The following is a 16,143-nucleotide window of genomic DNA, read 5'->3' as shown; positions in this document are numbered from 1 at the left end:
GACTCAGATCTGGGCTGGGATGTTTAAGGTTTGATAGGGTAACATGATGTGGGTAAATTCTTCAGATTAGAATGAGCAAATTGTGCTTCTTCCTGTTTATCTCCTAAAAAACGTGGTCCTATAAGAGCAGAGACAAGAGATGCTTGTCTTTGTGTTACCGTTGTTAATGATGGTTTCTGTAAAGTAGAATCTTATTAATCGATTAGATTAGTAGAATCTGAGCCATTTAAAGTCATTTAACAGATTGGTCTAATTGGTAGTCTTGCTAATAATCTGAATTATTATACATAGCGAATTCATTGCAATACAGACAGAAGAACTTCACTCTTTCCAAAGCTCCACTCAGACTGAAGCAGTGTCTTTGAGGGATTTTGTCAAGGTTGCATCTGTTTACCTTGTGGCTGAGTGTGCTACCCCTGCTGTGGGGTTTGGGCTGAACAGGGTGGGCTGGAGATGGTAGGAACTGTATTCTTTGGGAAGCTATTGAAGCTATTCAAACCATGACCTTAAGGATGCCCAGAAGAGACATGGAAGTGCAAAGGTGTGGGTCAGCATGCAGTGCATCACCCCCTTTTGCAGTTACCAAACAGTCAATATGAACTCAACTGTAACCAGTTAATTACTGTTAAGGATGAACATTTCATTTCCAGGTCCCATAGAGAAGACTGGTACCATTAATTGGTACTTCTGTGACTATTGCCGATTACTTAATATATTGCAAGATCGTGGTCTGCTCTCCATGATACCAACTCGTCATATACTTCTGTCTATGAAAGAAGCCTGTACTGAAGCTGATACTAAATCACCTGCTTGCGTGGTTTTGAAGCTGTGTTTCATTTGTCGTGCTGCAGTCTGTAGCTTGGAAACTTGCTAATAAAGTCTCAGGATGATTTGAGTGAAAGAGGCAAAGGTTTTCCATGATTAAGTGGATGCTTTTGTTTCTATTTCAGGAAAGCCCCACAGCATTGGCAGCTCCGAAAGGATTCAGCTCTCAGGAATGTACAATGTTCGAAAAGGGAAAATACATTTGCCAGTCAACAGATGGACAAGACGCCAAGCTATCCTTTGCGGAACATGCCTAATTGTCTCATCAGTAAAAGAAAGCCAGACTGGAAAGATGCATGTCCTCCCTTTAATTGGTGGAAAAGTAAGATATTTTATTTTATATATTTGCTTTCTTAACCCCAATCTCTTTACGCAGAGAAGATCGCATCCATTTATGATGATTCCTAGCCCCTCAAAAGCTTGTTTCTGTAAATGGGGTTATCAAAGTATGTAAATGACTGTTGATTATGCTAAGTCATATTTATCAATTTACAACATTTGGATTAAGATGCTAAAGGAAAGCAAGGGAAACCCATTCAGTTTCCTTTTCACGTGTGCAGTGCTAAAAGTTTTATATGTGCAGTAGTACACAACCAAAGGATACATGTAGCTGTATTGTGTATGATCTGTACCATGCCTCTTCATCCAGTTTTTATCTATGCTGGGTTACTCTAAGATCTGAAAATTAACCAATAAGGGCATGGGCTTTTATTTTCAACATTGGGGTTTTTTTGAGTGTTCAGCATTGTATGAGTAGTGGTCTAACGTAAGCTAACAGCAACAAATATTTTTACATGTGAAAAGCTGAAACTGGACTTTTTTCTGATTGATTACATCTGAAACACAGGAGGTCCAGTCTGAACATAAGGAAAGTTTTTTTTTCACTGTGAAGGTGACCAAGCACTGGCACAGGTTGCCCAGGGAGGTTGTGGAGTCTCCATCCTTGGAGATACTCAAAAGCCATTTGGACACAGTCCTGGTCAAACAGCTGTTTGACCAGGCCTGCTTGACTAGGGGAGTTGGACCAGATGGCCTCCAGAGGTGCCTTCCCACCATAACTAGTGCGTGATTCCATGAAACTTTAGTGAAGATAGTAAGATTACAACATTACTATTTTGGCCTAAGTAGTGTTTCGATCGCTGTTATTGGCTTGATTAGCCAAGATAATGGAAAGAGAATCATTAGCTTGAGGATGAATTTACACCTGAAATAATGCTCTTTTACCTTGCATACTGCTAAGTTTAATTGTTAAGAGTCATTGGGAGAGAAACAAGCTTCACAATACTATATATGCAGACTAAAGTTGATTTGTTAATATTCTGTACTAGCAATGTGGAAAGTGATCCCCCCTTCTAGGACCTGTTTTCCCTATCTCCTTTCATGACTCTTCATGTGATTCTTCAGCTTTTCCTTGGAGGTACTGAAGTAGAGACATTTTCCTCTTAGCAGCAGTGGGTGAACTCTGAGAGTGAATTTTATTCCTGGCTGTAGCACACTGGAGAGAAGAGGATTCAGGTCCCCATCGGCCTTCTCTTTGAGACAAAAAAGATTTGTTTTGCTTTTTAAATTTAAAAAGAGAAGAGATTGTGTACCATTTTTAATTGCTTAACATGGAGTTTCTAAGTTTTTTTTGTACAGAAATGCCTGGTGTAATATAAAACATGCAGACTGTGTTAAGCAGAAAGTTGACAAATTTTAAAAGAAAAAGGAGAACTAAGCTGAGAAAAATGTACTGAGGGCTTCTGCTGACAAAGCTTGGGAGGAGGATGCTTGGCACAGAACTAAGTGGTTTTTAAATTATCACTCAAAAAATATTCTTCCTCAACCCCATAAATACTCTGCACTTCCTGATCTACAAAGGCTTTCCAGAATGCAGTGCTGAGACATTGAGACCATAAGTTGTGTGGGACTTCTCGTGTATGGTAGCAGAATGATGTATTCTGGGTGTTTTTTAGCAAGTTGAGGAATGCCAGAGAATTTAATTGAGCTGTAAGAGAAGGATTTTGTTAAGCCTGTTTTTAATAACCAGGAGAGAAATTGGACTTCTTGAGGTTGTATAAAGGCAACCTTAAATGTGTTTCACTTGGAAACCTTTTATAGTGCTCAGTCTCTCTTAAGTTTTGACGTTCTTGGTGTTTTCCTCATTAGATGCATTCATCCTTCTGTTCTTGTTCCTTCCTTGTGTAGAGTTCATGAATATTTGACAGCCAAGATCCAGGTTGAGTGCTTGAGAGGGTTCGTCCAACTCTACTTGAAGAGCTCCTCTTGGGCACACTTAACTTTGCCATGGGGAGTTCTACAAAGAGGCTTTTGTTTCTTGTTCACTAACAGTTTTGTGTTTCTGCTGTAGGTGGAAGAAGTGAAAAAGCACCAGCACTGTTTAGCATTTAGCTCCTCTGGACCTCAAAGCCAGACCTACTACATTTGTTTTGATAACTTCACTGAATATTTGCGATGGCTTCGACAAGCATCAAAGGTGAGAAGAGTGCTAATACCTGCCTGAATAGGATGTTCGTGGTGTTTCCTCTGGTTCTGTCTTCTCCATGCAGCAATATAGTCCCTCTTCTGGGTTCATTATCATGAACAACTGCTACTGCTGTTAGTGGTGCACAAAAAAAACCCTCAATTTGGGAGCTCTCAGTAACAGACAATAGGGAGGTGAATTTTTCTGCACTTATACTGAGACTTCTTTCTACCGTGGTTGTGTAAGCAACGTTCTATGATGGATTTTCTCCCTTTTCTCATCTTGATTCAGCTGGACGAATGGAGTGAGATCATTAGAACAAAAAGGATGAGAAATATAACTGTCAAAACATCAGTTTAAAAAGCTTTGTTTCAGTGTTAATAAAACCTAAAATAGTGTCGGATTTTTTTAATTCATCCCTTACACAGAGCCTAAAGATTAAATTGCTCTAGAATTAAGGAATTTTTTTCTTGTTTGGAAATGTTGCTGAATCTCTTTAGTTTTATAACTGATTTTTGTTTTTTTTAATAAGCAATCATTTTATGTCAGTAAAAAAAAATTGCTAACTAAAGCCTTCTTAAACCAAATTTTATACTGTGCTTAGAGCACAATTTATTATGGGAATTTAGGTCCTGCATTATTTTGTTTGACTCTTCAGTTCCACTTCGTGTTGTTGAAAGGTAGTTTTCACAATTACCTGTTTTATCTCTTAATCCCTGCCACTTTTTTGATAAATCCCCTCTAAAGTAATTTATTTATCTTGAACCACTGTTTGGTTTTTTTTTTACCATGCGAGTTCTTTTGCTGTGCTGTCAGCACTCTCTCTTTGGTTTTCTGGTTAGGCCTAAACTGTGCATTAATTTTATAGTTGATAGGACTGTCTGTTCATGCTCTTTACTATGTTAAAGCAACTTGGTTTTATGTAGTACTACTTAGAGATATTTATGACACACTAAATCTGTTCTGTCTTTTTCGATTGCAATAATGTATTATCCAGCCTATTGCCCAGTGGTACAGCCTGGGTTGTGGGTTTTTTTAAGAGGTTTGATTATTATGTCAAACTTTCTTTGAGCAGTAACTGTTGCACCTCCCAACACATACATCATTTAAAATGTCCTTTAGGTTTCTTTTCTAGTAAGTTTTAAAATTCTCTTTAAAGACGCTGTTCTGGCATCCCTGCTCAGGTCTGTTAAGCCTCAAGGTAAAAATCCCCAAGGCGTGTTTTGTGAGACGGTGAGGCATGGTCTGTGAGGTTTTTGAGTTCTTGCCGCTTTGTGGCTCTCTCTGGGAGAGTAGTGCCCTTTCATCTCCAGAGGCTTTGACATCAGATAAATGAAAGGCAAATCTAATGAGTGAGAAAAACAGTGGAAAACAATGAACTTTAGAAGTAGAGATAAATGGCCAGAAAGCTCGTCTGAATTACTGGCAGCATAAGCTTGTTCTGTGCCATGCTGTGCTTCTCTCTTTCTCTCTGGTTCACCCAAATGACTAACAGCATTGGGACGGTAGCCAGCATGAGAACATATCCCCATGCACTCATGATATCCTCCCCATTTTTCTTATGTAAGAGTAGAAAGAAAATACATAGTTTGAAGTGTCTTCTCAGACTGTCAGAACTGAAGAAACTCACTATGCTATTCCTTTTGTTGGTAAAACATGCTTTGAGCGAAAAATGATGCTTCGTTTTCCCCAACTCTCCACCCCCCAGCCCCAAAAGCTGAGTCTCGGCATTCTGGATTCGTGGATTTCGAAACAGTACTTTGCCACTTCAAGTTGGTTTTTTAATGTTTGGGTTTTCTATCCTTAGACTGAAAACCAGAGACAAGCATGATTGTGTGCAAGGCAGTTGTGTAGGAAGTAATGTGCAGTAACACTGTTTCTGAAGAACAGAAAAAGAGAAACTAGTGATGCTGCAGAAGTACCTCAATTTTCCTGCAGCTAATGCTGTTCGTGTCCAAGTGCTTAATTGTAAGGTGCATCGTCCCTGATTTACATGTACAAATAAATGAGAAAAAGTTACATCTTCAGCTCTGTAGTTCAGGCAAGCTAGCGTTCTCACGCAGGGAAAAAACCCCAACATTTATATGAGGTACTCTGCCTTAGGTGTTTGGAAGCTACTGAAGTTCAAAGAAGTTGAAGTATTCTTGCTAACCAAGAAAATACAGTGTAGAGCATTGTATGTCTAAAGGCAAGCAAATTTAGGAAGGAAGATTTTGTGGCTCTTTAACTGTGAGATTCTAGTTGCTAGGTCATGTGATGCTTACAGATTCTTCTTTAATCGTGGTGGTGTATATAGTACGTGCCCTTTTGTGAATTATTATGAATAATATTTAAGATTGTATTTTAAATATAGATGTTATTTAATGGCATTTGTTTTGAAACTGACATTTGTGTTAACTTAGGTTCAGTGGTAGTTTTTCTGCAGTCCTTCATGCTCCTGATGCCTGCTGCTGCAAACTGAGGCTTCTGATTCTTAAAAGTGTAATGAAAGCTTTAATTTTAAGTTTTAATGCAGAAGGAGATCCCTGGTAAAATCTTTCATTAAAATTGCTCAGTTTGGTTTTTAACTATGAAAAAAATTTTGATGTCTGTCTTCTGTATACTTCAAAAGAGCTAGAAGATGATGTTATTTTAACTTTCAAATAACAAGCTTAATCTTGAAAGGAGACTTTCAAAGAATGCTTGCTCTGCAGTCTTTCTCCCCACAGAGTATTGGCAATGTTGACTTTTTAGTGGTGTTCCAGAATGAGACAAATCCTAAGGCATCACTCCTGCAATAAATACATGTATGCTAGAGAAGGTTTGAATTCATGTTTGCAGAGACTTGGGCTCAATTTAATTCAAAATGAGCATCACTCCTGTATAATCTGATTCATTCGAACAGCGAAATCTGTTTTAGCCAAGACAGCTCTCGTGCTCTGCCCCGGTAAATTTTTGGAAGAGATTTGTGAAGAGGTGTTAGGATGGGTTTTCCTCTGTGTGTGTGTGTCCTGAGGTGAAGAGAACTCCTGTTTTCAGGACAGACTGGAATTATTGCACAAATACTGACCTAAATATCGAACTTGGTGACATACTTACTCCAAATAGGTCACTTTTAGATATGCTGATTTAGCCTCAAACATAATATTTTTAAAAGCTGGAAGTGTGGCTTGTTCGTTAATATTGATAGTTCTATACCACAGTGCATTTCTTTCCTTTTACTTTCCAAATACTGGAGTCCTAGTTAAGGAAGCTCAAAAGGAAAACCACAACAACAAATTTGGTCCTTTGTGATCTAATATGTTCATTCTGTTGCCAAGTGTTGAAAAATAAGCTTATGCAACTGGGAGGGGGAGCGGAGGGGGAAGAAAGGGACATCTTCATGGCTTTAAAGAATTTTGTCTGCATAAAGTTGGCATGATGGTTCTGGAATCCACACAATTACTTGCAGAGCGATTCTGATCTGCCACTGTTTACTACTTGAATGCTGAGTGCAGAAGGATGGGCGAAGAACGTGCAGTTGACAGTGAAGAGGACACGATGAGGGCTTTCCTTGATTGCCACTTCCAAAACCTAAAAAGCTACATCCTTAACGTAGCAGAAGAGAGAGAAGTTTTATGTATAAGGTGTTACTGAGTGGTGGAACTTGCTGTCGTGAAGCTTGTATTTGGGCTGTGGTGGCAAGCTCCTGCTGTTTGATGCTTTAACAGCTAAAGTTAGTTTTAACATTTTTCAACATGTGAAGGTGGTGTGTAAGTGTTGGTGACTACACAACTCATGACATGGATGGTTTGACTGGAGTGAAAAATGGTTATCAGTCCTCAATGTTCCAAGGCATACAATTAAAATGGGATGTCAATGCCTGCCTCAGAAATTCAGTATTGCAGAGCTTAAGCAGGGAGGTATCACAGAATTTTATCTTCTTGGAATAGCATGCATCACTGGGCATGCTGGGTTATCTGACCCCGCAGAACTTCTTTCCTCTCAGCTTTAGAAGAGCAGGATGTGTGTCGACAGCTTCGTGCGACAATTATTTCCTGCTTTAGTGCTCGGTTCAACTGGGCAGGTAGAGGAAGAGAGGCGATGAGAGACAAGGGCTATAAATAATGTATGCCTGCCTGACATAAGCTGCCTGTGCGTGGCCGCGCTATACAGGTAGATAAGTAGAGATGTACAGGCACACAGCCGTGTGTGTGGGCACACCATTGACCGCTTCCCAGGCTGAATTGCACAGCTGTGGCTATAGTGACAGCGTGTTTAGTGGGGAATAAGCTGTTGTGTGGGGCTTACGTGCCAGTGTGGCTTTGCACCTATTCACAAAAGAACCCTCCTGTTTAGAATATGGGAAATATCCAAAAACAGATCCTTGGTTTAAAAACTACCAGAGTTTTCTCCTGCATGCCTTTGTATTTTCCCTTCCCTGTTTCAGTCACATTTGTCTTCAAGTCTGCAGTGGAAATGTGTGTGGTGTTCCAGACGAGCCTAGCCTGCTGTGGAAAAGGAGAGACTAAATTATGTCAGTGTACATTATGTTTAAAAAGTGCTAAAAATAGCAAGAATAGCAAATTCAAGGGAGAAGGGCACGCTGCCATATTGGTCTTACTCCTTTCGCATCAGTGCAGAATGCTCTATTCATACATTTATTTGCACCGTGAAACTAGCAGAAAATAGCAGATTTGAATTTAGTTTCTACTATACAAGTAAGTAATGCAGGATCCTCTACAGCAGTAGTCTCCGTCTTTCCTCAACTTGTGTAGAGACCTACCTGAAGCAGCAGTACAAAATTAACTTTTTAGCTTTTTTCTCTGAAGTTACCTAGTTCTGACCAGCTGCCTCAGTCTTCTAGCTATTTTTTCAGTGCAAGTTTGGCAGTTGTGTTCGGAGATGTACGTTGTGAAGTGTGAGTCTGAACCATGTGAAGAGGACGAAGCTGATCTATGACTCTAGTAATATGATTTTTATTTCTACTGAGGAAAAAAGGTCTGAATTCTGACTGCACACGAGCTTAGTGTTACAGACCATATTTATATAAATAAATTCTGTAGAATTTAAAAATGAATTCCTGAACTCTATTGCAGTTCTGCAAATGTATTTCCAAAATAGGAGACCAAAATTATCCCCTTCTGCAAGTGTTTTACAGGAACGGTGCTGAGGAAATGCAGTGAGCAACAATTGAGCATTACTGCTAGAGATGTACCTGCTTTTCAGCTGTGCTTCATCCACCTTTGAGCTAGAGAAAGATAATCAACTGAGGGGACTGGCTTTTGCTTCAGCACAGAAGATTCTGCTATCCACTTGTGCCTGTAGCTTCATCTTTATTTCAGATACTGTCAGCTCATAGAATCATAGAATGGTTTGGGTTGGAAGGGACCTTAAAGATCATCTAGTTCCAATGCCCCTGCCATGAGCAGGGACACCTTTCCACTAGACCAGGTTGCTCAAAGCCCCATCCAACCTGGTCTTAAACACTTCCAGGGAGGGGGCATCCACAACTTCTCTGGGCAGCCTGTTCCAGTCTCACCACCCTCAAAGTAAAGAATTTCTTCCTAATATCTAATCTAAATCTGCCCTCTTTCAGTTTAAAACCATTTCCCCTTGTCCTATCACTACTTGCCCTTGTAACAAGTCCTTCTCCCACTTTCCTGTGGGCCTCCTTCAGGTACTGGAAGGCTGCTAGAAGGTCTCCCTGGAGCCTTGTCTTCTTCAGGCTGAACAATCCCAACTCTCTCAGCCTGTCTTCATAGGAGAGGTGCTCCATCCCTCTGATCATCTTCATGGCCCTCCTCTGGACTTGCTTCAACAGCTCCATGTCCTTCTTATGTTGGGGGCCCCAGAGCTGGACGCAGTACTCCAGGTGGGGTCTCACAAGAGCGGAGTAGAGAGGCAGAATCACCTCCCTCGACCTGCTGGCTACGCTTCTTTTGATGCAGCCCAGGATATGGTTGGCCTTCTGGGCTGCAGGCGCACATTGCCGGCTCATGTTGAACTTCTTGTCAACCATCACCCCTAAGTCCTTCTCCTCAGGGCTGCTCTCAATCCATTCTCTGCCCAGCATGCATTTGTGCTTGGGATCGATGCTAACGTCTGACTTTCTCGTATCATCAGGCATAGTCAACCAGGAGAAAGACTAAAGTGCAGATTCAAACTTCAGTGTGGAACACAGCCTTTGCAGAGCTTTTTATTATAAAATATGGCCTTCAGCATGTAACGAAGGCTTGAAGCCACTAGTCTCATGGTTGAATAAGCCATACATTGTATTTGCCTTGGCTTACCCACTAGCTGATTGACCTGTTTTATATGTGTTTTTAGATACTATAACGAGCTGTAACCTCTTTACAGAGTTCATCATTGCAGGGATTTTTATTACCAAACCTCAGTTTTCTCTGGAAGCATTAAGGACAGGCTTTTCTAATGCTTACCGGGCAGAACCAGCTCAGAATACCTTTTTCCAAAGCCTTGACCACAGAGCAGTGCCAATGGCAAGTGTAGGGAAAAATCATATGCAAGGATAAAGCAGTTTATTTTAAGTTATTTGGGATGTTACTTGTTATAGTGCTGCCAGTTTATACTCTAGAGTCACGGGATGCAGTATCTCCTCTCCAGGTGTCTTGTTTAGTCTCCTAAGCAATGGGTATCTGTCTTTTGGAGGAAAGCTGTAGAGAACTTTACCTTAGTTTCCGTGAGATCTCAATTTCTAGGTGATTATTTTTGCTTTTACTTTTGGCAATTCTACAGAGAACTTTTATATACAACAAACACGCTATTTGTGTTGCAGTTATGAGTTTCTGGTATTTTCTTAGAACTTTGTAGTCTTAGTCCATGTGTTTGAATGTACCATTGTGATTCTGGGCTACCATGTGTGTTGGGGACAGGTTGGAGATCAGGGACATGCTGGTCGCTGAGAGGGTGACCATGCAGTAGTTTGTTTGTTTCTTATGCCAGTAGTGCTTGGAGGCTTGAAAATGAGTGTCTATATTAGTATGACCTAAAAATGAGTTTAGTATAACGCCAGCATCAGTGGCATCTTTTGAAAATAGCCTTTAACCAAAACCAAGGTTCTGCAAAAAGCTTGTTTCCTTTGAGGATAAAAACTATTCAGGTTTCTTCACATCTGTAAGATTAAGAAGTGCCTTTAGCCTGTTTGCAACTGTTGATTCAACATCTAGTGAAGAAAAAAGAACCCTGAAAGATTTTATTTTTCGGTGGGGCTTTTTTTGAACTGATCCTTACTTACAGGAAATGTGATGACTCTAAGTTTAGTACAAGGAAACCATTTTTTCCTCTAATACCATAAAATGACAATATTGAGATAATGCTTTCTCTAAAAATAGATCCCTAAGAATAAACCCGCAGCTTCCTTTTGGCAATGATTACAAGTATTCGAATACAAACAAACCTCTGGTTTCCATGCGGAACTTGACTTCCTTTTTTGTGTGTATGCGAAATCGTCAGTATTTGGGACCTTTGCTCTGCAGTCATATCTGGTCATTCTTGCTGTGGGTGGCTTCTTGTCATCTCAAGTCTGAAAGCAGAAGATTGGGCAAAGCAAACCTGAAGCCAGTTTTGTTTCTCCTTTGATGGTAACAGTTGAAAGTGCTCCTCCTCTTCTTTCCCCACAAAACCTATTCTTTTGCACCTTTTGTTGTTAGAGGTTAGTTGATGTTTTGGAAATGAACTTCTGAGTGTATTTCAATGTGGTCTCTCTCGTAATGGTTCGGGAGGGAAGTTTGGTGTTTTGGCTCAGCTGGTTAGTTTTCCATGTCAGAATAGTTCAGCTGATTCCAAAGTGGTGTGATTGGTGACCTCAAGCTTTTCTCTTAATTTCTGTTCTAGAGAAACTGTAGCTTCAATATTTTATTTTTTTTCATTTTCCTCGCTGAAATTTAGAGAGTCTGTGGTCCTTGTTTTGGACTTGCTGCCCTCAGTTAATAATAGAGCAGTTATTGAAGCGTTGCAGCCAAGAGTGAGAATGGAAAACTAGGTATCGCCCACACATCTGGAATAGCTTTCAAGTAATGTCTTTTGAAGTCTCTAAGTCAGGTTCTGATATTATTGAAGCTGAATTTGTGCAGCTCTTGTGTAAATACAGGAAAGCATCGCCATGGCTTACAGCTAGAAGCTCAGTGAGGTGTCGCAGATGTTACCTTTTAAGGTGTGTTGAATCCAGGAGGATCCCAAACTGTTTTCAGTGATCTCTGGGAGTAGAGGGGTGGGAGTGAGCAGGGGAATGTAACTTCGCTCTGTAATGAAGCTCAGGGGAACTAAGTGTCTGTGGTAAGCAGATCCCATGAGACTGGAGGGGGTTGCAGGGACTGACATATTGCACAGTACTTTGGTACTTGTAAGGTGGTAACTGAGTCGGTCTTGAAACTGGATGGCTATAACACTGAGGGCCTTTCCAAGCAAAGTCTAGCAGGGAGGAAAAAAGGAGAGGAATTATTAGCAAAAACTAATTTTAGGGACGTTTAGTCTCCTTAGGCGGCTTCTGTATTCAGTGGAGAAAGAGGAAGGTCTCCAGGGAGAAGAGGGAATGAGTGCTGGAGACCAGTTTTAGGCCCCAGGCCAGCAGAGCTATAGTCATGATTGTTTTGATTATAAAACACTTGGGTCAGAAGGCCTTTCTTGAGGTACTGTGAAATAATGGCATGAAAAGAGTTCATCTCGCTGTAGAATTAATCCATATGATGCAGCTGTGTAGGAACACCTAGGTCAAAACTGAGGGCCTAGCATAACTTCTTATTTAAAACAAACAAACAAAACCCCACAGCCCTCTCCACGTGGGGCTGGGGAGACTCAGACAAGTGAACATCTATTGGAAGTCTCACTGGCAAGAGTGAAATCTATAGTAAATGCTGAAAGAAAGTCTTTGCTGGCAGGCTGCTCATTGCGAAGTCTGCTTGCTGGCAGTACAGCAGCTTGTCTTGGTAAAAAATTGTCTAACACAAGTTGTAAGAAGAAAAAGGAGTATTTCTCAATTTTTGTGAGACTGTCACCTGTTCTGCAGTATTTACAGATGAATTGTTTTCCGTCAAGCTGTTTTAAGGACGTTAATATTCCTTGCTTCACCAAATGGAGATTCACATGTCTGAATTATAAGTAGCTTAATGCTACAGCTAATTACTGTCCCTTAACTCCAAGTTGCATCTTAAGCCTTGTCCTTGTAGGGATCTTATCACTGTGAACATCCTAGCGTGACTACCACCAAGGTAACAGTGTTGATATCACTCCCAGTGTAATATTGATACCAGTACCTGATCTCTAAAAGAAGAGCACTTTTTCTCCTGAAGGAACAAAGATATTCATATTCTAGCAATGACTTCAGGTAGTACCAAACGTTTCCAAGTGACAGGTGACAAATGTCACTTTTTTTGACAAATTCTCACTTTCAAGATCTTGATGCTAAACCTGGGACACTGACTTCCACGTCTATGAAATTTCTTCTGGGCTCCTATCATAGAATCACAGAATCGTTTTGGTTGGAAAGGACCTTTAGGATCATCATCTCGTGAAGGGTAAAGGAGCACAACTTCTGCTTCATTACCTCCACGTTTCTCTGTCCCCACACACATTTGCTACTACTGTTTTCAGTTAAGTTGTTACAGCTTTGCATAAGGGCCAAAAGTAGAAGTGAGCTATTTCTGCCTGCTATATAAATCTTTGTTCAGAGCTAAGGAGAGGAGAGCAGGGACAAGTTAAATCATCTTTGTGCCCCCGAGTCTCGCTGGCATGAGGTCTTTATACCAGAGGCTTTTGGCTGCATTGCCTGCGGAGGAGAGATGGGGCAAGAGGCACGTGCCCTGTGAACGCTGCTGCAGTGGCATGCCCTCCTGCCCTTCCTCTTAGTGTAGGCAATTACAGCTCTTACCTGTGGCATTGCCTGTTGGGTTTGTGAGTCTGAGGGACACGCTTTCAAGCCTCTGCTGAGTTTTATCTTTTCTTTGTGAGGCCCTTAGCTTGATTTAGCATGCATCTAATTTAACGTTTGCAAGAAAACAAAAAGGAGAGGCCAGAAAAGCCATTACCTTTTCACCCTTTGGACTTGCACCCATTTTAAAAGCTGTCATTTAAAAATGAAAATACACAGCTTTAAAAAAAAAAAAAAAGAAAACCTTTTTGTTTTTTTTTTTTCCTCCTCTTTCATTAAGGTTGTTGGCATTAGCTTATTTACCAGTCTGAACATTTCCTTGGCTCTTGGCTGTGGCTGAGGGCACCGATGTGTTTCCTGGCTGCAGAGTGCAGCTCGGTGGAGGGGGGCCCTTCTGCTGAGCAGGGCTTTGATGTTTGAATAGAAAGGAGGTTTAGGATTTGGAGCAAGGTTAGTTTCTGAGGTGAGGAGAACCTGTTTGCTCTAAGCGGTTAGTTTAGATATTTCAAGTGTATGTATCGCTGTTTAGTTAAGCCTTGTGCAGGCATTGGTGGGATGTGATGATTATCGAACTGTTTAAAAACAAATCCTAAAGGAGAAAAATTACACAGCCTTTACATTAGCGTGCCTACAGCAGGTGTAATTTAACATCGTCAACTTAGTTCAAACAGACTGGGAATTTGGCTGCCTGTACAGTGTGGGCTGTTTAGTTATTTTAATTATCTTGTGTTGAAGTCCTAAATAGTAATTTCTTATCTGAATAGAGCTATAGGGAATGGGATGAGGGTAAACAGGAAAAAGACATAATTACGTTGGTTTAAATTCACACCACAGGTCACACCAAAAGATGTCCTTGTGTAAACAAGGCTTGTGTTTGTCCACACAGCTGGGTTCAGCTGTGTCCATTGCTGACATCCATTGTCGACATCCATTGTCAACAACAGATCATTTTTGTAGTATAGCCAAGGCTTTAAAACAAAGACGGTAATCAGTCTTGTTGCGTAGCTCAGTGACAGAGGTGGCATTACACTGATGGACAAAGCAAAGTGGTTTTTTAGCCCTGTGTAGCAAGAAGAGGCAAGAATATTGGTTGATAAAGTATTTTTCTTTGATAAAGTGTTTTCGTTGCCAGCTGCTAAAGATTTACAGTGAACCCATACCATACTTTTACCAGTCTTGAAATATGGTTTCCTTTTTAAAAAAATAAAAAAATTAAAATCGAAACATCTTGGTGAAACCTTTTTTATTTAAGGTACTGCTGGCTTTTGTGAATCGTTGTTTATACTTGTAAGTACTATTGTGGCACGAGTAACACGTGTTTAAAAGTGAGTTTTCATATTTGGGAGACTCCTAGTTCTTTGCCATGTGTGCAGTTCTTAGGTGAGGTGCTATTGCAGAAGGCATACGGCCCCAAGGAGGGAGAGGGCTCTCCAGCAGCATTATTTGTGGTGGTGTTCACAAAATAAAGCTGCGTTTTATTGCTACTGGGGGAAAATTAAAAGCACTGTGACAGCTTTTTGGTGTTTGCAGTGGGTGGATCCAGGACTCTTTGTAGTACATGTGCTATAGTTGTATAACACTTCTTTGAAACTGCACTTCAGTACACCATACTCACACGGAGACCGAAAAAAAAGAGCTTAAAACACTGTAGGCCAGGGCTGCATAACTGAGATTGCAATGGGGACTGGAAAAGAAGTCTTCCATTGGACTTTGCGGTTTGATGTGCAAAAAGGCAGACATTGACTCTACAGCTTATGCTGTAGCTACCAAAACTGTCCAAGGGTGTCATGCACCATCTTCCAAGAACGTCACTGCCCCAGCCGTTGCCCCTCTGTTGTTACTACTGGAAATGCAACACCAATTTCATGTGAAAACAAGTGTTAAGGGTGTATGCAGTTTAGGATGTGATGAGGAGATGTTCCAGAGGGGTTGGTCTGGGCAATGGCTTCTTCTGCCTGGGGAGTCGTGAACTGTGCTGCTTGTGGTTTTATTTTTATATATGTATGTAAAGCATGTAAAAAAGTTATACTTTTAAGTTCTCCGAAAGAAAACACCGAAGAAGCCATAAGGAGCACTTGATGCAGGTTCCACATGTATCTAGAAAGCCTTTCCCTATAGCATTGCTACCACACTGACTCTCTTCACTATTTTCGTTGGAGCACAGGTCTGTTGAACCCGGCCCAGACAACTTTTTGGGGTGTTTATTTACAGCAGAATGTATTGGGGCTTTTTTCCCCAGTGGAAACCCTACTTTCTGCAGATAATGTCCCTTCATCGAGATGCTTTTTATTCTTTGACTGTGAGCGATATTCTAGTCAGCATTTTCTTACCCATTATCAGCTTATCTCTGCAGTGATTCCGCACAGTGAGTCAAGGAAACCCAGTGCTTTATTAAAAACTGTATCATCTTTTAGAAAAATGTTTTGCTCTCAGTAAACAATAGCAGACACACACACGCACGGTCTTTCTGCATTGAAGTCAATTGAAGACGACTGCAAGATTGAAATTTCCCTCTATTGTTCGATTTGGGAACAATAGTTTCAGAATTTCAATACTTAACTTCAAAACAACTGATGAAAGTTTCTGGTGAACCAAAGAAAGTATTGTTAAGATGTTGTTCTCCTTTGTCACTCTTCTTTGTTTTTCAACTTGCTCCTCTGTTCTCTAGGAATTTGTTACAGAACAGTATTGAGCAATGAGAAAAGTCTTTATCCCTGCCTGTGAGAATAACTGTTTGTTTATATGAGTATTCCTTGTAACAATTCAGAAGTTAATTCTTAGAGTACTGTTTTGCTAACAAAAAAAGACTTCAATAAAATTACAGTTAGCCAGAACTAACACCTTTTAAAATGTGGTTTTAACTTTTACGGTTATCTCTGTGGTAGAGGCATCATTCAGTATGTGTCAATTACATAAAAATCTTAATTAAATTATTTGTATAACAAAGTGATTCCTTTAAAAAAAACAGGCAAACAAAAAATAACTAGAGCGTACAACTTGTAAAACCAAA

The 16,143-nt window shown here is 40.4% G+C and overlaps 1 protein-coding gene across 1 annotated transcript in view; it reads left to right on the top strand.

Annotated features, from left to right (window-relative positions):
• The window catches only part of PHLPP1 (PH domain and leucine rich repeat protein phosphatase 1), a 159,312-nt gene that overhangs the window by 90,750 nt on the left and 52,419 nt on the right, over window positions 1-16,143 (top strand). The window contains exons 2-3 of the mRNA XM_068396941.1: window positions 951-1,147; window positions 3,176-3,301. Of these exons, the coding sequence (XP_068253042.1) occupies window positions 951-1,147; window positions 3,176-3,301 (323 nt within the window). The remainder of the gene's footprint in view (window positions 1-950; window positions 1,148-3,175; window positions 3,302-16,143) is intronic.

Source organism: Nyctibius grandis, chromosome 3 (assembly GCF_013368605.1).
Source record: "Nyctibius grandis isolate bNycGra1 chromosome 3, bNycGra1.pri, whole genome shotgun sequence".
In the NCBI taxonomy this organism is placed as follows: Eukaryota; Metazoa; Chordata; class Aves; order Nyctibiiformes; family Nyctibiidae; genus Nyctibius; species Nyctibius grandis.
Note: the sequence above shows the minus strand (reverse complement) of the source record. Positions and strands in the feature narration are given on the sequence as shown.